The 25345-nt window shown below is 43.9% G+C and overlaps 1 protein-coding gene across 1 annotated transcript in view; it reads left to right on the top strand.

Annotated features, from left to right (window-relative positions):
- Positions 1-25345, top strand: part of ptprn2 (protein tyrosine phosphatase receptor type N2) — a 749959-nt gene that overhangs the window by 120162 nt on the left and 604452 nt on the right. Inside the window, exons 7-9 of the mRNA XM_041183926.1 lie at positions 2885-2925; positions 7825-8183; positions 13385-13471. Coding sequence (XP_041039860.1) covers positions 2885-2925; positions 7825-8183; positions 13385-13471 — 487 coding nt within the window. The remainder of the gene's footprint in view (positions 1-2884; positions 2926-7824; positions 8184-13384; positions 13472-25345) is intronic.

Genomic DNA, 25345 nt, shown 5'->3' with positions numbered 1-25345 from the left:
TAAGAGAATGAATGTGAAGTACAGTACAATGTAGCAGAGTGTGGTGTAGCTTTGACTGAAGGAGTTCCTAAAAGGAAGAGTTAGCCTAGTGCCATTGGGCTATAAAACAATAGCAACTTTAATATAGGACTGCAAGTTCAGCGGTGGTCATAATAACAAGATGCTCCATCTCATCAAATGGCAGGGCAGGCTTGAAGGGCTAAGCAGCCTATTCCTGTTCTTATCTCTCCGTCTGTGGATAAATATTGTTACTGTTCACAGATCAGACCTCCGTCCTTCATCAAACTGAATGGACCAGGCTTTAGTGAATTGACTCTTGCGCTTAGTTATTATGACATTCACAAGTGAGGCACGTACATCCCATAAACCAACTGCAGCCCATGGGATGACTCCAGAGTCCTGGAGCACTCAAAAGTGCAGGCAATGCAGTCCTATTATCTCTTTATAGCCAGTTTGTCCTGTTTGAATTTTGTGCACCCGGAGGTTTGAAAGCGTCATCCTCCGCGCTTGCCTCATTTAAGGATAAACCTTAAATCAGGACACCAAGGGCTGTTAGTATCAGCAACGTGAGATATATATAAATTAATCGGAATGGGGACGTAAACTTAACATGCAACTCCCAAGACCCTTAAGTGGCTCAGTAGGGAAAAAGAAAAGCAATAACCTTCAGGAGTGCTGTTTAACTAATGCACTATAATAAAAAGGTTTGAACCATAATTAGCTAAAATGATCCATTGCTGAGGTAAACAACAGACTAACTTTCATCAGAATGGCTGATAGCATTCATACAATTATAATGGACAGCACATTAACACATACACAGGAAAGGTCACAACCTGAAGCGTTAACTTCATTTCCCTCTCTACAGAAGCTGCCAGAACTGAATATCTCCAGCATTTTCTGTTTTTGTTTAAGATTTCCAGAATTCCCTATATTTTCCCTTTGTTACAACATGCTGACTGTACATGTAAGTTCATCTTTATTGCTTCTGATGCTAGAGATTAGTATAACATAGGAACTACTTTGGTTTAGTCTGATCTGTGAACAGTTACACTATTTATCCACAGACAGAGGAAGGATAAGAACAGGAAGAGACCATTTAGCCCCTCAAGCCTGTCCTGCCATTTGATGAGATCTGATCTGTGACCTAATTCCTAATACTCACCTTCATACCATATCCCTTAATATTTCTGGTTAACAAAAATCTTATCAATCGCAGATTAAAAGTGATCAATTAAGCTAGCAACAATTGTTGTTGCGCAGGAGTTCCAACCCTGCATTACTCTTTGTGCACAGAAATGTTACTGAACTTGAAAGGTCTATTTCTAATTTTTAGTCTGTGCCCCCAACCCTATACTTAGCAACCAGTGGAAGTGGCTTCTCTCTATCTACCCTATTTGTTTCCCATAGCATCTTGAAAACTTCTATGAAATCACCATTTAACCTTCTAAATTCCAGGGAATGCAACCTGACTTTGAGTAATTTGTAATTTAACCCTTGGAGTTCAGGCATCCTTCTGGCAAACCTACTTCCTCTGACGCCAATATTAAGACCATAAGACATAGGAGCAGAAATTAGGCCAATCGGCCCATCGAGTCTGCCCCGCCATTCAATCATGGCTGATAAGTTTCTCAACCCCATTCTCCCCGTAACCTTTGATCCCCTTACCAATCAAGAACCTATGTATCTCGGTCTTTAATACACTCAATGACCTGGCCTCCACAGCCTTCTGTGGCAATGAATTCCACAGATTCACCACTCTCTGGCTAAAGAAGTTTTTCCTCATCTCTGTTCTAAAAGGTCTTCCCTTTACTCTGAGGCTGTGCCCTCGGGTTCTAGTCTCTCCTACTAATGGAAACATCTTCCCCACATCCACTCTATCCAGGCCTTTCAGTATTCTGTAAGTTTCAATCAGATCCCCCCTATCCTTCGATACTGCATCAAGTATAGACCCAGAGTCCTCAAACGTTCCTCATATGTTAAGCCTTTCATTCTTGGGATCATTCTCGTGAACCTCCTCTGGACCCTCTCCAGGGCCAGCACATCCTTCCTGATTCCCAGTATTCCCAGTGAGACTAAAGATATAGAGCAATTCTACTAATATTAATGGGAACAAGATGCCTTTATTTGGATCATTGCAGCCCATATATCTGAGAAAGCTCTTGATATAATTAAGGATGAACAGGCTGAGCATTGATCTGAAGAGGCATGTATGTACCAGTTGTCGCTTTATATAAGATCACAGAATACTATAAAGCTCAGGAAGCTCGGTTACATGGCTTTTATGGATTTTTTTTAATATAAACCTGCACCCACCATGACATTGAAAGCTATAGAAATGCACAGCTGAATTTTGGATTGCACCAGGAATGTGTGTTCGAGCTCTTAAGACCTACTTCAGAGTAAATGCGAGACTTGTTTAACTCATCTCTTGAATGGAAACTCTGCTCCTGTGGATTCCTTAGTAACGTGGCCTCGAATCTCTCATGATGAGTTTCTGTGCGTGTTGCATTCCCTGGTGAGCCTTTGAATAAGTTGGAATAGGTGACCTCCCCCTGACCCTGGTTATCCTGACACGCTCAAGGGTGGCGGTCACCTGCCGTTGCTCCCTGCTGTTACACCAGTGGAGCAGTCCAGCATTGTTCCAGCGCGTGGCCATCTTGGTGCAGAATGGGATCGAAGCTGAGAGACTCCTGTGCTGTATGACTCCATGTGTACCACACCAGGTGAGGTGGTTTAGCCAATGAGCCATGGTGGTGTGTGGGAGGGGTGGTGGAGGAGGAGAGGGCTACAGCATTTAAATATTTGGAAAAGACCCTTTTCTAATGATTTATCTGTTACAAGTAAAGTTTTCTAAAACTGATGTTCTCCTTCATGTTGACAGAAAAACAAAATGATGAAGTAAATGAAGAGTTCCCTAAGAAGGTTTGTAGATTATTTATTTTGTAAAGCTGTTCCAGAGGGTCAGTGATGCATGTCTGACTGTAGTTGCCAAGAACTCAGCAGTGGTCACATGTTAGGACAGAATACTATGGAATGAATGATGAGCGCTCAAGGATTTAAGTGCATTGCACTGAATTAGCATCTAATCATAAATATTAGCAAAGGAAGTGCTTTGTTCTTATATTTAATTCTTCATAATTGCTGGTCAAAGAGAACCTCGGGGAAAATGTTTGGGTCTAATTTGACCTAGAATCATAGGGATGAAATTTATGCCCCGGCCCCCACTGGTGTGTTTGAAGGCATTGGGGTGACTCATTAAATAAAACTGGTGGCTTGCTGCCAACTTTCTTCCATGTTCTGGTGGGTGGGGAAAGGCGTCAGGCAGTTCACATACCTTTAGGCCTATTGAGGCCCTTAAGTGGTCAATCAGTGGCCAATAAGGGGCCTCATTAAGCCTTTGCCACAATTTTCCATCCGGTTGGGATGGGCAGCCTTCAATGCAGGGGCTGCTGGCGGGGTGTATTGCAGAAGCTGAGGTTGTTCTTCTTAGAGAAGGTTGAGGGAAGATTTGATAAACGTGTTCAAAATCACAAGGGGGCTGAACACAGTGGATAGAGAGAAACTGTTCCCAGTGAGGAAGGCTTGAGAACCAGAGAACACAAACAAGATGATTGGCAAAAGGACCAAAGACAACATGGGGAAACGCTTCTTTATGCAGTGAGTGATTACCAACTGGAATGCACTGTCCGAAATGGTGGTGGAGCCAGATCCAATCATGGCTATCAAAAGATAAGTACTTGGAGGAAAATAAATTACAGGGCTACAGGGAAAAGGACTAGCTGGATTGCTCTTGCAGAGGGCCGACAGTGGCTTGACAGGCCGAATGGCCCCTTTCTGTGCTGTGACTGTTCTATGGTCTTATGAAATAGATGATTTTAGTTTGCATTTTTGTTCGGCTGTACCTTTTCTTTAACTTTTCTTTTACTTTGAATGTTTTATCAAATCCTTTTCTGTCCTTCTATATTACTTGCCAGTCTGGTTTCTTTATTCCATTTAAGCTATTCTAATCTTCAATTTTTGCTTTCCTGCATTTTCTATCTTCAGCTTAAATCCTCTCTTTGTATATTGGTCTGTCAATAGTTTTTAAGATACTATTCAAATTTTCATTACAATACTATACTCACCTGTAAGGAATTCCAATTTTTTCTCTTATACCTTTTATTTTTTGCGTGATTGGCTGGTTTGTATCCTAATCCCTAACAGCATTGTGGGTGTACCTACACCACATGGACTGCAGCGGTTCAAAGCAGCAGCTCACCACCACCTTCTCAAGGGCAATTAGGGATGGGTAATAAATGCTGGCCTTGTCCATACTGAATAACCCACAAATGAATTTTTAAAAATCAGCTCCTGTTTGAATGTTTCTCATTGTTTCTATGCAGGGTTATTTGCCAAATTTTCTTTCCAGTTTACCTGGACCAGTTACTTTGTTATTTCATTGACACAAGATTTTTCTGGTCAAGTACAATGGGCCAAATCTTCTGGCCACTGGATGGTCAGAGACAGAATATATGACTGCAGATTTGCGTTGGGACCCTGTGAAAGTCCTCACACGTGGACCTATGTGGTAATTGCCCTTAAGTATCAACTTCTGATGGGCATTCCCTTGCTCCCCACGACCCTCTGAGAATGATTCCAACTCTGAGCTGTAGCCAGAGACTTTGAACAGTCCCATGGAGCTTGTCTGCATAGTTACCCAGGAAATGCTAGGCAGATTAACCCTGGCCTAACCTCTGGGCAACTACACAACTGACCCCGCAATCACCCACCCTGACCCCTTAACTACCCCCGATCTGACTTGATTACCCCACGGTCACCCAACCCCCTGCTCCCCCAATCCAACCTAACTACCTCTTGATCACCCCTTGATGTGACCCAACTATTCCCCGACCCAACCATCCCTGATCACCCAACTACCCCCCCACTCCGACCCAGCTACCGCCTGACGACCCGACTACCCCTTGACCCGATCCGACTACCCTGACGATCCGACCTGACTACCCCCCTACCACCCAACCATCCCCCATCTGACTCAACTACTCCCCAACCTCCCGACTAACTCCCACTACTCAACTCTTCCCATACCCGACCCAACTACCCGCTCTGACACAACCCAACTGCCCTCGACCACCTGACTACAACCCCCATTCCAACTACCCAGACCACTCAACTAGCTTTCCGACCACCCGACTAATCCCCTGACCCGACCCGACTACCCTCAACCACCCCTCCACTACCCTCTCAACCTGACCCAACAACCCGATGACCCCGCGTAACCTGATCATCCCACCGCCGCCACCACCCCCACCCCCCCCCCGACCCTGTACATTCCCAACCATCCAACTAACCAACTAACCCCCTGACCTGACCCAAACTGACTAGGCCCTGACCTGACTATCCACTTTCAAACCTCACCAACCAATCATGTCACCAACCCTACCTACCTATCCACCTACCCACATAATCACTCACCCAACTACCTAACCATATGCCCTACTCAACTACCTATCCACCTACTCACCTACCTACCCATCCACCTACTCATCCAGTCACTCATTCGCTAACATTGACTGGACCTTTAAATTTACCATATAGCAGCTAGTGCCATAAAAAGTGGGCATGTCTTATGTTCCCCCAACTCTACTGCGCTCTGGTGGAGTTCCCTGAGGCTTGCAGTGCTGCACATTTCTGTGAAAGCCGGGATCGGAAGACTCAGGAAGAAATGTGCAGCAGCGTCGAGTCAGGGAGAAATTTTCGAATGCAGCAGCAACCTGACCAGCATTGCCACTGCATGGAAGATCTGGGCCCTTTCTTTGTTCTCTCTCATGTTCAATTCTGTGACAATACTACTTACGGTATAAATGGTGTTTCTTAATTGTTCCCCTACCATTATGTTACTGAGTAAACCAACGTCATTTCACAGAAGTCTATCCAACCCTGCTTCTTCCCTTATATAGACACAGAACGTGCTAGGAAAACTCAGCAGGTCTGACAGCATCTGTGGAGAAAGAAAGAGAATTAATGTTTCAAGTCCGTATGACTCTTCTTCAGGGCTTCTTCCATTGTTGCACTAAACACCATCAGCTGATCTAGAAAGCAGTGCTGGACATGTTGTAGAAACCTCTTCCTTCTTTGCCTCTTTCACCAGTTTTACCACAGTCTCTCTTAGGATAATTAAAGTCACTTAGTATTCTGGGCCAGTAATGTCTACAACTTCTCTAATTTGTGCAGAAGATCTCATCCGCTATTTCCTTTCTACTTTTTGGTCTATAATAAACTCCCAGTAAAGTTACTGGTCCTTTCTTTTTCTTTAACTCTAAATGAATAGACACTTTGATGTAATAAAGTGATTTGAAAGACTTTATTTCTGAGTGTATGCTCAAATTAAGCCATTTATTTAATCATAAACCTCACAGAAGACACTGATATTGGAACTTGAGATTCAGCATTGATGCCACATAATTTTTCTGTCACTTAGAGGAAGAATTTTTTTGAATTCTTTCCTGCCAAACCATAAGATCATAGAACACATGTTGGTGAGTTTGGCCAGTTATGCCGTACGTCAGCTGTAGCTGTGTGGGGGATGAAGAAAAATTGTGAATCTATTCTTTAGAAAGGGGTTTACGATTCTGATGCACCTGGCACACAAAGTGAATCTTCTCCAATCCTGTTTTATTGCTGTTGAGATCAGATCAGCAAGTTCAGAATGCAACTTGCAGACAGAAACGGAGAGCTGAATTTCCGGGAGCCCCAAATGGGACTGAAAGCCAGTGAGGCAGTTTGCTGCCCTGGTTGGGGTTCCCACGGTTTTGTAGATGAGCATCCCACCTTCAAGAGCTGCAAGTCAATCAGAGTGCTGGCATCTCTTCAGTCTCAGCAGCTACACTGGAAGCAGTGGTCACTGCTTTAACTGCAGCAATCCCAGGACCAGCAGCACCTGGGAGAGGTGTATGGTCGATATGGAGGGTAGGGGGGTTGGTGCAGTGGGCAGGTCCTTGCCACTGGCATGGCCCTCTATGAGGCCCAGCCTGCCCAATCAGGAGGAACCCCCAGCCCCTCCCCAAGCCACAGGCAAGGTGTCAGGGCCTACCTGGTGGCCTGCCCATGTGGTGTGCCCCTTCTCCCATGCCAGCAGTAGAATACCAGTGGTGGTGAGATGAGGCCCTTCAAAGGCCACTTAAAAGCCTCAAGTGGCCTTGTGGCGGCAAGGTTGACCTCGACCTTCCCAGTCCCTGCCTTAGTCTGTCGGTGGAGGTCAGGAAGGCTTTTCCCCTGCTCATTCCCACCTGATTAAACCCCCCTCACCACCCCCTGCCCTACATGCAAGCCAGCTCCCAGGGTGGTGGGGCCATTAAATTCTGCCCAAAGTGTACACCGCTTCTGTCCCTTTCAATTTTCAGGTTTGTCACTGCAGGTGATTCCAATATGCTTAAAGAAAATAGTGATTATTCTGAGAATGATAGATTCTTCACTATTAGGATAGTTTGCTTGGGTGCTCCCTTTACCCCTGATTTTATAGTGTAGTCTACATGGTAAATGAAGTTATTCAGTAACAATCCCCAGCTCCAAAATTAGTTTTGGTGAACCCCATAAACAAATGGATATGAAGCCAATATCTTAAATGCTACACTGCTCTTTGAGCCCTACAGTTTATAATGAAGTGGGTTGTTAGAATTAATAGCGTCTGATAACCTTGAGTATGTCCCACAGTCATGTGGAGTTTTACGTGAACACCACATTGATTCAATTGAATAACAATGGATAATGTAATTAAAAATGCTCTATATGGTTTAATATTGTATTGATCAATCCTTATCACAGAGCCAGCCTTTCAAAACAAAGGATGAGAGTGATGAAGTCAAGAAAAGTCTTACTGATATGCTGGACCTTGACTCCCTGTACACAACCCCTCGCAAAAACAGAGTCAAAACATTTGGTTCCTCAACTAAAGAAAACGTCGGGATCGAAAACGTGAAAAGCAACACTATCACCAGAGAAGTGACCAGTACCAGGAAGTCTGAAGATGGCATTTTTGGCTCCGAAGAAAAACCAAATCAATGGGTTGATGGGAGTCTGGTGTACAAGGAACCTCAGAAGAAGAACTCCCAGATGGGAGATCAGCACCTGGATGTAGCACCGTCCAAAACAAATCTGTATGGCTATATTGTGACCCAGCAAAAGTAAGTATTGAGGATATCATCTGCTTAACATATGAAAATAACAAAAATGTGAATTTATATCAGTTGGTTATGTTGGATATGCTGGTAGAGACATGTTATATTATTCCTCTAGATTTGCCACTGATTTCCTTTCCTTGTCCTTTATGCCTTGATAGAGGTGATTCATATAGGGGTAAAATTCTATGGTTGTCATAAATGAGGAATAGGCTGTACGGATGAAGTAGTCTATTTCCTTTTCCAAGCTACTGTCAGGTTCCTTGTGATTGGATTTGGTATGAATAGAGCTGTGGTGATTGTTGAAGAGCTCTGCTCTCTATGAGTCTCTCTCTGAAGACCAAGAGACAAGTCGCACTAGTTATCTGTTAATCCAAGAGGTTATTTCAAATGAATCGATTTTGACATTTGAAGGCAGCGATGAATTTACCAGCTGAGAAGGCAAACAGGATTTGGGAAGATTTCAGAGAGATTGTAGTGGAAACTGATCCAATGCCCAGGGCAGCACAATCCAGGGAAAAGGGCACAGCTGCAGATTAGGAGGAACCCCATTCAGGGCCAGACACAGCCTCTAACTGATCCTAGGCCATTTTAAAGCATAGATTCAGCCCCATCCTCGGCACTCTCCCTTAACTTGATGGAGGTCCAATAGGCTGCCATGTGATTGCCCACCTCCTTCAAAGTTGCACTGTGGCAATTTGTGAGTTCCCGACCCTCATTTCATTCCACCAGCGGGATCAGGACCCAGGAACTAAAATCGAGCACCATGAATCAGAAATATTGGTAAAGTGCGAAATATGGTTATTACTGCTTACAGTCCATCCCAGTCATAAAATACTTGACCGATAACTGCTTGTCATCTGATGAGTCCATTGCTGATTCTGTTGATCTCAGCTGCCATAGGAAAGAACAATAGGTCACACTCACTATTTGAGCAGCGAGGTTTGAATGAATCATAGAATGACATAGCACAGGAGGCCATTCAGATTGTCGCACCTATGCCAGCTTTTTGAGAAATTACCTACTTAGTCCTGTTCCTCTGCTCTCCCCCATAACTCTATGAGTTTTCCTTTTTTTTTGTTTATACTCAATAAATGTATCCCTATTCCATAGGACATATCTGCAATGGTAATATGATAGTTCTGTCAGTTGCTGTTTTATAGATTCATTATGGCACAGAAGAAGGCTGTTTGGCCCATCGAGTCCAAGCCGTCTCACCAGAGAGAAACCCAGTTGGTTCCAATCCATTGCTCTAACCCTGTTTCCCTGCATGCTCATGTCCTTCAGGTGCCCATCTCATTTCCTTTTGAAATTATTGACTGGCACTGCTTCCACCACCCTTGTAGGCAGCGAATTCCAGGTTATAGAGATCATGGCATCATAGAAATTTAACAGGCTGGAATGAGGCTATTTGGCCCATTTGTTTGTATCAGTCAACAGGGAGCCATACAGCCTAATCCCCTTTTCCAGCTCTGGGTCCGTAGCTTTGTCGGTTATGGCACTTCAAAGGCACATCCAAGTACTTTTTAAATGTTATGTCTGTTTTTGCCTCTACCACCCTTTTAAGCAGTGAGTTCCTGATCCCCACTACCCTCTGGGTAAAGAATCTTCCACTAGAATCCCCTCTAAATACCTTTCACCCTAAAAATGCTTCTGGTTATGGATCCCTCAGCCTGGTCAGTGTTCCTAACCACTCTACCTAGACACCTAAAAATTTTGTATACTTCAATTAGGTCTTTCTCCAGCCTCCTCTATTCCAAAGTGTTCATTACCATTTGCTATGTAAAAATGCTCTTCCTAACATCCCCCTGTATCTCTTGCCCAGTGCTTTAAATTTGTGTCCCCTAGTCCTTGTACCATAAGCTAATGGGAACAGCTTTTCTTTGTCTACTTTATCCATGCCAGTGACATAATCTAGTACACTTCTATTAGATCGCCCCTCAACCTCAATGGCGACAAGGAAAACAACCCCAGAGCTTCTCTAACCTAGCCTTGTAGCCCTCATCCCAGGAGCCATTGGGCTAAATCTTCTCTGCACCCTCTCAAAGATCCTCACGTCCTTCCTAAAGTATGGCAACCAGAACTGGACTGCTTTAATTCTTTGGAAAATTTTAACTGCAAACATTAAATTTGTTTCTTGGTCCTGTGATCTATATGGATGAGAATGTTTGTCTTGGCTGGGCATTCATATCTAGCTTGGATTAAATCCATTATGACTATAAACATGTTAAACTTCACTTTTAGAGTTGCTCTTCATCCCATACTTCACTAACACATATTGATACCCACAAATCCCCATAACAGCAACAATAACTTGCATTTATGTAGAACCTGTAATGGAGTAATTGCAGGGCTGATGCCAAACAAAAATTGACACTGAGACACATATAGAGATATTATGACAGGCAACCTAAAATTTGGTCAAGGAAGTAGATTTTAAGGAGTATCTTAAAGGAGGACAGAGGGGTAGAAAGGCAGAGGTTTAGGGGGATAATTTTAGAGCTTCAGACTAGGCAGCTGAAGGCAGGGCTGCCAATGGTAGAGCAATGAAAATCAGGGATGTGCAAAAAGGCAGTATTGGATGTTAGGACAAATATCCTAACATGCAAATGCTTCTATTGCTAAAGAGGAATCTAACCCTACTGCTGTGGTGTTTGTCGTCCTCTTTCCTTGAACTCAGAAATTGGATGATACAGTTAGATACAACTTCCTTGAATTTGACAGGAGGGCAAGAGGGAACAATCGGCCACAGTTTCCTTTCTTTTGATGTGGCCCTTCCTGTAGTGTTAATGTGGACATAAAACAAAAAGTGCTAGAAAAACTCAGCAGATCAGGCAGCATCTGTGAAGAGAGTAATAAAGTTATATTTCGAATCTAATATGACTGCCCTTCAGAACTGAGGGTACATTGGTTAACAACAAGGCTGTACTTTGCAGTTATGGCTTCTTCCACCAGTTGGATAACCTGCTGAGAATTGCTGTCTATGCTCTGAAACATGAAGATGGCTACTCCTCCGTGATGCAGAATCATTCCACAGACTTCACAGTTTGCAGCCCTCTTGTGTGTCATTCAAGTGACCATTCTTCACATGTAAACTGGAACAATGTGTGTTTGTGGGCTCTTCATCAATGTGCAGCATCATAGGCAAATCCAATTTAAAAGATTTAAAAGATTATCATAGGCAAATCCAACCTGCCTTGATAACATCCACAAATTTTCTAGCACAAGTTTTTAAATGATGGAACAGCAACCTTGGTTGTTTTCTTTCTTCATTGAGAAAGTGAAGGACAATTGTAAAAACTCGACTGCTAGCCTGAATGAAATTAGGTAACTGAGTACAAGCCAGACACTAAACCAGGGGGTATGGTTATTGATGTTGCTATACTTGTCTATCTGCTGAACAATGATGGACAGGGCAGGAATGACCTTGAACTAATATCTATTAAAAATCAATGTTAACATTCTTTAGAATTGTTCTCGAAATGTTTTTGTTCAATACACTTGGAGCTTATTTTTGGTCGGCATAAAGTTAAGAATACTGATTAGTTGTTATTGGATAGCATGCCAGTCCTTTACTTCTTTACTTTTGCTACAATCTTCTGATTTCTAAATGACTGAACTTACCTGAAGTATTTTACCACTGTACCAGCTTAGAATTCCTTCACGAGCTGCATAAAGCTACTACAATATTGTGCTATCTTTTTAATTGACAGGCTCTTTTTAGGACCAAGGTTTGTAGTGTACTATATTCCCAAGGTTGAAGAAAAGCCCAGGAGAATTAAGATGTAGTGGTTAGGTGGTGCCCAGGACTGGATTTTCAAACACCATGGGGTGAGGTCAGGTGCAGATGAAAATAGTGCTTTTGGATGGCATGTCAGCCTTCCGTGACATGCTGCAATTTTCAAAAGGAGGCAGTGGGGCACGAGCCAGCAACTAGCACGCCTCCAAGTAACTGGCTGTTAATCTTGTCGAAGAGCTTATTAATGGCCTGGTGAGGGGCAGGTTTGAGGTCCTATGAAAGAATGAGTTACTATGGGAGTTGATATAAGTTTCCATTTCAACATTGTGAGGACAGCATGGTAAGTAAGCTGAAAAGTGACAATTACTGGAAAATTATTTTACTTCAAAGCACTAAAATGTAAGTGGATTTATTGAAACTAGGTTTAAATTGCCTTTTACTGTGCAGCAATTTCTTGGGCTAAGGCAAAGGCTCAGGCTAAAGCTACAAAATGGATGCCAGTTTGTAAACCAAATTATTTTTATTTTTTTTACAGATTGTGAACAAAACAATTGTATTTAACCACTAATATTTACCCTTGGAATGTTCACAGTTGCATTTTTCAGATATTTAGTGATGCTAAAATGGAAATTTTTAAATCTAAACTGAATATATTAATGCAGCATTTTAAATCACGTGGAACATAGTGTTCATATTTTAAGTCTTGCAGAAAGGTAAATGCTTTTAGCCACACTGGCACTTATGAAAATCTAAGTTTGAGATGTGTTGTGCGAGATTGCTTTATATTAGTTGGCAAAGGGCTTTTGTATCACTCCATCCCTTCTGCACTCCATTTTACTATCAGCCTTGTAACCATAGATAGCAAATGACATTGGAACTATTAATCTGTGAAAATTTGAAAACCTCAAACCTACTTCCCCTGCCAGAATAGTTTAGTATTATAAGCACCCTAAACAAAACACCACCCTGTATAATCTAATTTATATGGACATGATCAGAATTGATTGAGGGGAGGTATTGTGAGAGGGCTGGTCTTAAAATAATACAATGCTGAGGTAAAACAACAGAATAAATTAGAGCAATAACCTTTAGCAAAATCTTTATTTATAGAAATAAGATTTCAAATGGGGCTAAATCCTACAATTGGAATGAAAACTCAATCGTTAGTAAACCCAACTACAAAGATTTTTAGTTTTTAATAAACAGAGACTGAATGTTGATGTATTGTACCTCATATCTATTCCACTTACAGCTAATGGTTTGATTGGTGAAGAATTTGGGTTATTCATCATACCTTACGTGCCACCTGATCCCAATTCCCTTGCTATCAGCAATGCAGTGTGACAGGAATATAATGTGTTGCTGCCTGCAGTCTCTCCTGGTCAAGGGTGATGGCCCAGTTGGGACCTTTAGCTCAGCAGCTATTAATGAACTCTATTACTGATGCTGCATTTTTCCATCTCAACAGCCCCCTGAGTGTAGAGAAAGGCCTGGAATTAATGGAAGATTTGGCACATCTTCTGAAACTGCAGATCAATGTCTTCGAAGATGTCAGGTATGTATTCTATCTCTTACATCATTGGTGAGGGCTGTGTATACTATTAATGCTTCTGTAGAGTGTCTGAGTGATGTAAATCTGGAGGCAGTATAAAGACGACTTAGAAGAAGCTAGAATTAAATCTGTAGTAATGCTTGTTTGGCCCATGAAAATTTTTTCATCTAATAGGTTACAACTCCAACATATTTCCCCATTTCATCTTCACCATTTTGTTCTACAAACTCAGGCTCCCATTTGTGGCCTTTGCCAATTAGAAATCGGTTTAATTCACTCTTGAAAACATTCACAAAGTCTGCTAGTGTCCCTGCTAGATTGAAATAAAGGTTACTGATTCCACACTCACAGCTTTCATCAGTTCTCTTTACCCAAGGTCCCAAATATTGCAGCTAGGAACATCTGCTTGTTCAGACAGTTAGCAGTCTGCTATGTCAGGTGATAGTTCATTTTGTTGCTTAATAATCCCTTGGGAGTGAAAAAAACCCTTCTGAACTTGTATGTGGCTTTCAATTCCATTGTTTTGGGAAGGCATCTTTCAGTCAGGTTTGCACTTGCCACCAAAACCTGGAATCATTTACCTTGCAGTGAAGTTAATGTTCTTCACACACTGCAAAACAAAAACAGAATTACCTGGAAAAACTCAGCAGGTCTGGCAGCATCGGCAGAGAAGAAAAGAGTTGACGTTTCGAGTCCTCATGACCCTTTGACAGAACTTGAGTTCGAGTCCAAGAAAGAGTTGAAATATAAGCTGGTTTAAGGTGTGTGTGTGTGTGTGTGTGGGGTTGGGGGGGGTGGGGTTGGGGAGGCGGAGAGAGAGAGAGAGAGAGAGAAGTGGAGGGGGGGTGTGGTTGTAGGGACAAACAAGCAGTGATAGAAGCAGATCATCAAAAGATGTCAACAACAATAGAACAAAAGAACACATAGGTGTTAAAGTTGGTGATATTATCTAAACGAATGTGCTAATTAAGAATGGATGGTAGGGCACTCAAGGTATAGCTCTAGTGGGGGTGGGGAGAGCATAAAAGATTTTAAGATACTTAAAAATAATGGAAATAGGTGGGAAAAGAAAAATCTATATAATTTATTGGAAAAAAAAGGAAGGGGGAAACAGAAAGGGGGTGGGGATGGGGGAGGGAGCTCACGACCTAAAGTTGTTGAATTCAATATTCCGTCTGGAAGGCTGTAAAGTGCCTAGTCGGAAGATGAGGTGTTGTTCCTCCAGTTTGCGTTGGGCTTCACTGGAACAATGCAGCAAGCCAAGGACAGACATGTGGACAAGAGAGCAGGGTGGAGTGTTAAAATGGCAAGCGACAGGGAGGTTTGGGTCATTCTTGCGGACAGACCGCAGGTGTTCTGCAAAGCGGTCGCCCAGTTTACGTTTGGTCTCTCCAATGTAGAGGAGACCACATTGGGAGCAACGAATGCAGTAGACTAAGTTGGGGGAAATGCAAGTGAAATGCTGCTTCACTTGAAAGGAGTGTTTGGGCCCTTGGACAGTGAGGAGAGAGGAAGTCAAGGGGCAGGTGTTGCATCTTTTGTGTGGGCATGGGGTGGTGCCATAGGTGGGGGTTGAGGTGTAGGGGGTGATGGAGGAGTGGACCAGGGTGTCCTGGAGGGAGCGATCCCTACAGAATGCCGATAGGGGGGGGTGAAGGGAAGATGTGTTTGGTGGTGGCATCATGCTGGAGTTGGCGGAAATGGCGGAGGATGATCCTTTGAATGCAGAGGCTGGTGGGGTGATAAGTGAGGACAAGGGGGACCCTATCATGTTTCTGGGAGGGAGGAGAAGGCGTGAGGGCGGATGCGCGGGAGATGGGCCGGACACGGTTGAGGGCCCTGTCAACGACCGTGGGTGGAAAACCTCGGTTAAGGAAGAAGGAGGACATGTCAGAGGAACTGTTTTTGAAGGTAGCATCATCAGAACAGATGCGACGGAGGCGAAGGAACTGAGAGAATGGGATGGAGTCCTTATAGGAAGCGGGGTGTGAGGAGCTGTAGTCGAGGTAGCTGTGGGAGTCGGGTTTGTAATGGATATTGGTGGACAGTCTATCACCAGAGATTGAGACAGAGAGGTCAAGGAAGGGAAGGGAAGTGTCAGAGATGGCCCACGTGAAAATGATGGAGGGGTGGAGATTGGAAGCAAAATTAATAAATTTTTCCAAGTCCCGACGAGAGCATGAAGTGGCACCGAAGTAATCATCGATGTACCGGAGAAAGAGTTGTGGAAGGGGGCCGGAGTAGGACTGCAACAAGGAATGTTCCACATACCCCATAAAGAGACAGGCATAGCTGGGGCCCATGCGGGTACCCATAGCCACACCTTTTATTTGGAGGAAGTGAGAGGAGTTGAAGGAGAAATTGTTCAGCGTGAGAACAAGTTCAGCCAGACGGAGGAGAGTAGTGGTGGATGGGGATTGTTCGGGCCTCTGTTCGAGGGAGAAGCTAAGGGCCCTCAGACCATCCTGGTGGGGGATGGAGGTGTAGAGGGATTGGATGTCCATGGTGAAGAGGAAGCGGTTGGGGCCAGGGAACTGGAAATTGTTGATGTGACATAAGGTGTCAGAGGAATCACGGATGTAGGTGGGAAGGGACTGGACAAGGGGAGAGAGAAGGGAGTCAAGATAACGAGAGATGAGTTCTGTGGGGCAGGAGCAAGCTGAGACGATCGGTCTACCGGGGCACTTCTGTTTGTGGATTTTGGGTAGGAGATAGAAGCGGGCCGTCCGAGGTTGGGCGACTATCAGGTTGGAAGCTGTGGGAGGAAGATCCCCAGAGGAGGTGAGGTCAGTGACAGTCCTGGAAACAATGGCTTGATGTTCAGTGGTGGGGTCATGGTCCAGGGAGAGGTAGGAGGAAGTGTCTGCGAGTTGACGCTCAGCCTCCGCGAGGTAGAGGTCAGTGCGCCAGACAACAACAGCACCACCCTTGTCAGCGGGTTTGATGACAATGTCAGGGTTGGACCTGAGAGAATGGAGTGCAGTAAGTTCAGAGAGAGACAGGTTAGAATGGGTGAGAGGAGCAGAGAAATTGAGACGACTAATGTCGCGCCGACAGTTCTCAATGAAAAGATCAAGAGAAGGTAAATATCGTGAGCTCCCTCCCCCATCCCCATCCCCACCCCCTTTCTGTTTCCCCCTTCCTTTTTTTCCAATAAATTATATAGATTTTTCTTTTCCCACCTATTTCCATTATTTTTAAGTATCTTAAAATCTTTTATGCTCTCCCCACCCCCACTAGAGCTATACCTTGAGTGCCCTACCATCCATTCTTAATTAGCACATTCGTTTAGATAATATCACCAACTTTAACACCTATGTGTTCTTTTGTTCTATTGTTGTTGACATCTTTTGATGATCTGCTTCTATCACTGCTTGTTTGTCCCTACAACCACACCCCCCCTCCACTTCTCTCTCTCTCTCTCTCTCCGCACCCGCCCCCCCCCCACACACCTTAAACCAGCTTATATTTCAACTTTTTCTTGGACTTGAACTCAAGTTCTGTCAAAGGGTCATGAGGACTCGAAACGTCAACTCTTTTCTTCTCTGCCGATGCTGCCAGACCTGCTGAGTTTTTCCAGGTAGTTCTGTTTTTGTTTTGGATTTCCAGCATCCGCAGTTTTTTTGTTTTTATCTTGTTATTTTGCACTTTGTCTGCATTCAATGCCATTTGGTGATCAAGCATCTGCTAAACTGTTCCCAAACCCACTGAATAATTAATATCTGCCGCACAACGCCTTACACAACTCAACACTAACCCGGGTCAGTTGAAGTTCTGTGGTTCCCCTATTTAAATCACTTATGTATATTGTGACAAGTATCCTTCCAAGCAACAATTCCTGGGGGGCAGGGTGGGGGCAAGTGGATTCTGCTTGTGATATCTTCCAACTGAAATAACAACCATTTGCAATTCTCCCTTGTTTTCTATTGTTGAACGAGTGTTTGATCTCCACAGCCTCCTACGTACTCCCATGAGCCAACTTCATTGCTGCCCATCCCCTGTAACTTCCAATCAGAAAGATACTTGGGCAGTATTAGAAGCAGGCTGCTGATTCGCTGTCGCTTGTTTTACCACCATGGTTGAAGATCAGTTTCAGCCCTACGATAACAAAAACAGAAATACCTGGCCTGGAAAAACTCAGCAGGTCTGGCAGCATCGGCGGAGAAGAGCACAGTTGGTGTTTTGAGTCCTCATGACCCTTCAGCTGAGTTTTTCCAGGTATTTCTGTTTTTGTTTTGGATTTCCAGCATCCACAGTTTTTTGTTTTTATTTCAGCCCTACGATGTTCTGATCATAAATCTATGATTTAATCAATCATGACTTTTATAAGTGATCCTGAACTGTGTACCTCAAAACTCTGTTCAGTAAGTTTTCTAGTTGCTGGATCATTTCCAAAGCTGTGTCCCTGCTAGATTGAAATAAAAGTTACTGATCCCACACTCACTGCTTTCATCAGTTCTCTCTACCCAAGCTCCCAAATACTGCAGCTGGGAACATCTGCTTATTCAGACAGTTACTTGTCTCCTTGTGTTGTCCCAACACCCTTCATAATTTTACAGCTGTCAGAAAAATTTTTTTGTGTTTTTGTCTGAAATGTACATAAACAGAGTATTTTTACATTTTAAATAAAATGAGGTTGAAAAACAGAACACATATTTAAAGGTTTATTTTAAATTTCAATGTGATCTAATGGATCAGACATTTACAAATATTTGTTATTTTTTAAAAAAACTTTGAGAACCCAAGTTAAGGGGCCAACATCCGTAATGCAGGATAGCATCAAGGTAAAATGAATGAGAGAAGAAGACAGAAATTGAGAATTCATCTTCAGGTGACACTACATGAATCTGTAGGAGGTGAATACTGAGGATATGCTTTCTGCATTTGAACATTGATCAAGTAGATGGGAATGGAAATTTTAATGGGAATGGCAGCACAGTGGTTATGTTACAAGACAAGTAATCCAGACGCCTGAACTAATGATCCAGCAACACAAGTTCAAATCCTACCATGTCAGCTGGGCAATTTAAATTCAACTAATTAAATTAGTCTGGAATAAAAGGCTAGTGTCAATAATGGTGACTATGTAACCACCAGACTGTTTTAAAAACCCTTCTGGTTCACTAATGTCCCTTGGGGACAGGTATCTGCTGTCTTTGCCTGGCCTGGCCTAACTCAAGCTCCAAGTCGTTGACTTGTAATGCCCTCTGAAGTATCCTAACAAGCTGTTCAGTTAAGGACAATTAGGGATGAGCAAATAATACTTACCTTGCCAGTGCATGATACCCATATCCTGTGAATGAAAAAAAAGTTTAGAGACTGACTTTGTTCAGTTACAATGCAAGATAGACAGGGTAATTGCACTGGAACCCTAGGTATTCCTGATTAATTGCTGTCTTTATTTATTCCACATAATCCCAAATTGCTAGTCACAGATGTTACTCACAATAAGCGCTTGTGTTGGAAGAATGACTCCAGAGCTGAGTTTTTTTAAAACTTCAAGCTGATTTAATCTAAAAACAGCTCCACAATGCTATGGACTTCCTAATAACTTCCACCTAGAGTGTTCCAACTGTATCCATTTATACTGTTTAGATCGGAGAACCAATGCCCATCACCTGTTTTAACTAGCAATTGTCTTTTAAAGGTAATTACCATGCAATGTGATTACTGATACATTAACAGATATGACAAAGAAGGAGAAGAAGAAATATTAGCAGTGCTATTCAGTAGATCCCTTCTCATTTGCCACACTTTAGCAGAAGTTTCACAATACCAGTAGGCTGATTTTCTGCCACAAAGCCCTGCCCACCACCAAGTCCTATTGAGAGATCATGGGCATTCCCATCCATTAACATTAATTACAAAAAATGTAAGTCTTGCATTTATATGACACCTTTCACCATCTCAAGATGTCTCCAAGTGCTATACAGCCAATGAATTACTTCTGAATCATAATCACCATTGTAAAATAGGAAAGGATGCAGCTAATTTCTGCAGAGCAAGATCCCATGATCAGCGATATCGGGCAGAATTTTGCCGTCATCGGACAGGCTTGGCAGGGGCGAGCGGGAGCGGTTGGGAAGCTGACTGCCGCCTGCGATCAGGCCACAACCGCGATTTCACGCCAATTAAGGCCCGTCCAGCGTGAAACATGCACTGCAATGCTCAGTGCTTCCTTTTCTGGGGGGAGGGAGAAGGGTGAGTGCAGAAGTTCGTGCAAGTGTGTGAGTGCGTACAGAGCTGCCTCAGGGAGATGAAGATTTTTGAAAATAATAGAAGAGATTTCAAAAATGTTAACAACATGTCCCCTCATGTGACTGTGTCACACGTGATTCAGTCACCTGAGCAGGGACATGTTTGAAATTAGGATAATATTTTAAAATTTTTTTTAAATGACGGATGAAAACCTCATCCCGCCTGTGGATGAAGTTTCGCAAAATATCCAAAGGCTGCTTGGCCTTTTTGTCTGCCTGCCAGCTGTAATGTTGGGCTGGCAGTGAAAAATTGCATTCAATTACTCCTTCGATGGACTTAATAGGCTTGTTAATTGTTGGCGGGCATGCTGCCAACTCCTCACTGAAATATCGTGCGAGTGCATGATGACATCGGATGCTCGCCCGACATCATCGCGTGTCATTTTACACTCGTTCGGGTCAGGTGCCCGGCCAATGAGAGGAAAACTCTGGCCATAGTATTTATCTGATAATGTTGTTTTAGTAATGTTGGTTCAGGGATAAATATTGTTCAGGACACTTGGGAGAATTACCCTCTCTTCTTCAAAATATATATCTACTTGAAAAGGCAGATGGGTTCTCAGTTTACTGTCTCATGCAAAAACAGGGCCTCTGACAGTACATGAGTCCCTCAGTGCTGCACTGGAGTGTCAGCCTCGACTTTTTGCTCAAGTCCTTAGAGAAAGGGTTGAACCTACCGAGAGGTGAGAGAGCTTCCCTCTGAGCCATAGCTGCCACTAATGGGACTAAAGGCAGGCAAATTCTTAGATCGGATGACTTACACAGTGGAGCCAGAAAAGAGGTGGTTACAGAGTGGATCTCTTAAAATTCCCTGGAGTTTGAATGGCCCCAGTGGTTTGGAAAATAACAAATGCAACATTGCCATGTGATAAAGGAGGGAGAGACAAACAGCCAACCACAGACTAGTTAGCTAGCCTGATGTCAGTCGTTGATAAAATCCTGGAATCTATTATTTAAGAAATGCTAAGAGGCCACTTAGGAAACCATAGTTTAATTGGGGAGAGTCGACATGGTTTTATGAAAGGGAAATTATGCTTGACAAACCTTAGTTTTTTGAGAACATACTAGCGGTTTGAGGGAGTTCTTATGGTGTAGTTATAGCATCCCTTCCTCTGGACCAGAAGCTCCAGGTTCAAGTCCCAATTCAAGACTTGACAGCCATGGATGGTACGTTCATAATGTGGCCAAACAGATGATTATCCGCCTGTAAATCTTTCCAATGTGCTTCTTTTTTCCATTCTTTCATGGGATGTGGGCATCACTGGCTCGGCGAGCATTTATTACCCATCCCTAATTGGTGAGCCACCACCCTGAGCTGCTGCAGTCCATGTGGTGTAAGTACAACCCCAGTGGTGGTAGGAACGGAGTTCCAAGATTTTGACCCAGGAACGGTGAAGTAACAGCGTTATAGTTCCAAGTCGGGATGGTGAGTGACATGGAGGGGAACTTGAAGGTGGTGGTGTTCCATGTACCTGTTGCCCTTCTAGGTGGTAGAGGTTGTGGGTTTGGAAGGTGCTGTCGAAAGAGCCTTGCTGAGTTGCTGCAGTGCATCTTGTAGATGGTACACGCTGCTGCCACTGAGTCGGTGGTGGAGGGAATGAACGTTTGAGGCGGTGGATGGGGTGCCAGTCAAGTAGGCTGCTATGACCTGAATGGTGTTGAGCTTCTTGAGTGTTGTTGGATCTTCACTCATCCAGGCAAGTGGAAAGTATTCCATCACACTCCTGATTGTGCCTTGTAGATGGTGGACAGGCTTTGTGGAGTCAGGATGTGAGTTACTCTCTTCAGGATTCCCAGCCTCTGACCTGCTCTTATAGCCAGTATATTTATATGATTGGGCCCGTTCTGTTTCTGATCAATGGTAAACCCCAGGGGGTTTCAGTGATGGAAATGCGATTGAATGCCAAAGGGTGATGGTTAGATTCTCTCTTGTTGGAGATGGTCATTGCCTGGCAGTTGTGGCATGAATGTTACATATGCCACTTATCTGACGAAGCCTGGATATCGTCCAGGTCTTGCTGCTTTTGGGCACAAACTGCTTCAGTATCTGAGGATTCGTGATTGGTGCTGAAAACTGTGCAATCATCAATGAACATCCCCACCCCTGACCTTATGATGGAAGGAATGTCATTGATGAAGCTGCCGAAGATGGTTGGGCCTAGGATGCTATCCTGAAGAATTCCTGCAGTGATGCCCTAGGTCTGAGATCTTTGAACTTGAACAACCCAACCACAATTTTGTGCTAGGCATGACGGCAGCTAGTGGAAGGTTTTTACCCTTATTCCCATTGACCCCAGTTTTGCTAGGGCTCCTTGATACCACACTCGGTCAAACACAGCCTTGATGTCCAGGGCAGCCACTCTAACCTCACCTGTTGAGTTGAGCTCTTTTGCCTAGGTTTGGGCCAAGGCTGTAACAAGGTCAGGAGCTGAGTGGCCCTGGCGGAACCCAAACTGAGCGTCATTGAGCAGATTATTGCTGAGTAGATGCCATTTGATAGCCCTGTCGGCGACACCATCCATCACTTTGCTGTTGATTGAGAGTAGACTGTTGGGGCGGTAATTGGTCGGGTTGGATTTGTCCTGCTTTTTGTGATCAAGACATACGTGGGCAATTTTACACATTGCCACGTAAATGCCAGTGTTGTGGCTGTACTGGATCAGCTTGTGGCAAGTTCTGGAGCACAAGTCTTCAGTACTATTGCCAGGGCCCATAGCCTTTGCAGTATCCAGTGCCTTCAGCCATTTCTCAATATCACATGAAGTGAATCGAATTGGCTGAAGACATCTGTGATGCTGGGGATCTCTGGAGGAGGCCAAGATGGATTATCCACTTGGTACATCCGGTGGAAGATTGTTGCAAATGCTTACCTTATCTTTTGCACTGCTGTGCTGGGCTCCCCCATCATTGAGGATGGGGATATTTGTGGAGCATCATCTTCCAGTGAGTTGTTTATTTGTCCACCACCATTCATGACTGGATGTGGCAGGACTGCAGAACTTAAATATGATCTGTTGGTTGTGGGATCGCTTAGCTCTGTCTATCACATGCTGCTTCTGCTATTTGGTATGCAAGTAGTCCTGTGTTATAGCTTCACCAGGTTGACATCTCATTTTTAGGTATGCCTGGTGCTGCTCCTGGCATGCCCTCCTGCTCTCTTCTTTGAACCAGGGTTGATCCCCCCCGGGTTTGATGGTAATGGTAGAGTGGGGAATATGCCGGGCCATGTGGTTACAAATTGTGTTCGAGCACAATTCTGCTGCTGCTGATGGCCCACAGTGCCTCATGGAAGCTCAGTTTTGAATTGCTAGATCTGTTTGAAATCTATCCCATTTAGCATGGTAGGAGTGCCACACAATATGATGGAGGGGTTTTTCAACATGAAGACAGGACTATGTCTTCACAATGACTGTGCGATGGGCACCCCTACTAATAATGTCATCTCCCCTGACTATTGGCAGGCTATGAGAGCGGGAAGGTTGCCTGGTCAGCCATACTGCAGAGGACAACGGCAAACCACTGCAGTACTTTGCTAAACATGGTCATGGACCAATCCAATGGAAATCCATGTTTGCCAGTGCCCTCATAGGGCATGGTACCTGAAAGAGGAGGATGAACTGGCCGGGTAGATAAAGGGCAACCAGTGATGTAGTGTATTCGGATTTCCAGAAGGCATTCAATAAGGTGCCACACGAAACCATGTTACACAAAATAAGAATTCATAGGTCTGGGGAAAAATATATCCACATGGTTGGAGGATTGGTTAATGGACAGAAAATAGAGGGCACAATTTTCCAGTCTCCCGCACAGCGGGTTTAATGATGGGCGGGGGTGAACAATGTGGCGGAAGCTGAAAAGGTGGCTGCCTGCCAGCGTTAAATGACGGGATCTTCCACTCTCGTTCCCCATGACAGGTTGCAATTCATGCCAGGGGCCAGCGTGAAACCGATTTGCATCCCGTTAATGGGATACAGATGAAGGTCCGACCAGAATCTCCCCCTGCTGTCTGATCGGCCACACAGCCAGCAGGAAATCCTGCCAATGGTCTGCAATGTGGAGCGTACATATCAGCACTTACCTGGAGAAGGCCTGGGGCAGCCTCCGGATTTTGGGAGGAGGCGTCCAGGGACCGTGGAACCTGGAATTATTGCGCTGGGGAGCATTTACCAGGTGGATCTTGTAGCTTTGTAGTCTTCCAGGAGGTCTATCATCGATCTTCACCAGTGGGTCAGTGATGTCCAGGTGCTTTTTAAAAAATGTCACCTGGGTATTATGGTGGGGCGCAAGCCATACAGCCTGCTGTGCGATAGGTTGCGAAACCCCCGAATGCATAATTAATGAGGCTGGGGCCGTGTGCTGCAGTGCAAATTCTCAGCGGCCTCTACGGTGGGAAACACTCCCCGTCCCTGCCCCCCGTTACAGGACTTAGCCCTGGAATGGAAAATTCCACCCAGTGAGTAGGAATGAAGTGCAAAATGGGTGATAGTGATTCAGCAGCCTGTTTTACTCCCTACTGGAATCCCTTTTCCACTGTAACAGAGGGTTGATAAGGGCAATGCTGTTGATGTGATGTACATGGACTTTCAAAAGGCATTTGATACAGTGCCACATAACAGACTTGTGAGAAAAGTTATAGGCGCATGGAATAAAAGGGACAGTAGCAATGTGGATACAAAATTAGCTGAGTAATAGGGAACAGAGAGTAATGGTCAATGGATATTTTTTGGGCTGGAGGAAGGTTGGTAGAATGATTGGTCGGGACACTTGCTTTTCCTGACATATATTAATGATTTTAGATCTTGTTGTGCAGAGGACCATTTCAAAGTTTGTGGATGATGTGAAATTTGGATGCATTATAAACTGTGAGGAGGACAGTTTAGAACTTCAAAACAACATAGACAAGTTGGTGGAGCAGACAGGTGGCAAATGAAGCTCAATGCGAAGAAGTGCGAAGTGATGCATTTTGGCAGGAAGAACATGGAGAGACAATATAAAATAAGGGGTGCAATTCTTAAAGGGCTGCAAGAGCAGAGGTACCTGGGTGTACATGTACATAGATAATTGAAGCTGGCAGAACAGGTATGTTATGACATTGCAGGTCGTATGTGCCAGATGGACCAAATCCACAAGGGAAATTTGGCTACGCTATCACAACGGTTTTGCAATTTGTATTTATTATGAGAAGGCTTATGCACTGAATTCAGAAGAATTGAGTGCACTCACACTTTCAGAGATTTTAAAATTAAGTTAAAACACTTATTAACAAAAGGAAAAATAAAACAATAAACACACAGAAGATTGCAGTTATATGGTTATTTAGTCTTAACAGTTCCCAAAATCCTTAATTAAAGAGGCTCCTAACTACACACCCTCTTTAAGGCAGCAGCCCAAAATAGATTTGAAATTATAAAATCAACCCAACAAGGTTACCACAGCACCCACTCGACAGTGGAATCCCAAAAACTTGTAACACAACTTTAGTTACTAGACACAGCCGACCTCTGCTAAAGTGGCTGGAGGCTTTTCCACAAGGACTGCTTTGCACGGTGTACCTTTCAACCTCAGATGGCCAGACCCCTTACGTAGCCTTCCACCCTTCTTTGTATATGTTCTCTCTCTC

The sequence above is a fragment of the Carcharodon carcharias genome, chromosome 3 (genome assembly GCF_017639515.1).
Source record: "Carcharodon carcharias isolate sCarCar2 chromosome 3, sCarCar2.pri, whole genome shotgun sequence".
NCBI classification, from domain to species: domain Eukaryota; kingdom Metazoa; phylum Chordata; class Chondrichthyes; order Lamniformes; family Lamnidae; genus Carcharodon; species Carcharodon carcharias.
Note: the sequence above shows the minus strand (reverse complement) of the source record. Positions and strands in the feature narration are given on the sequence as shown.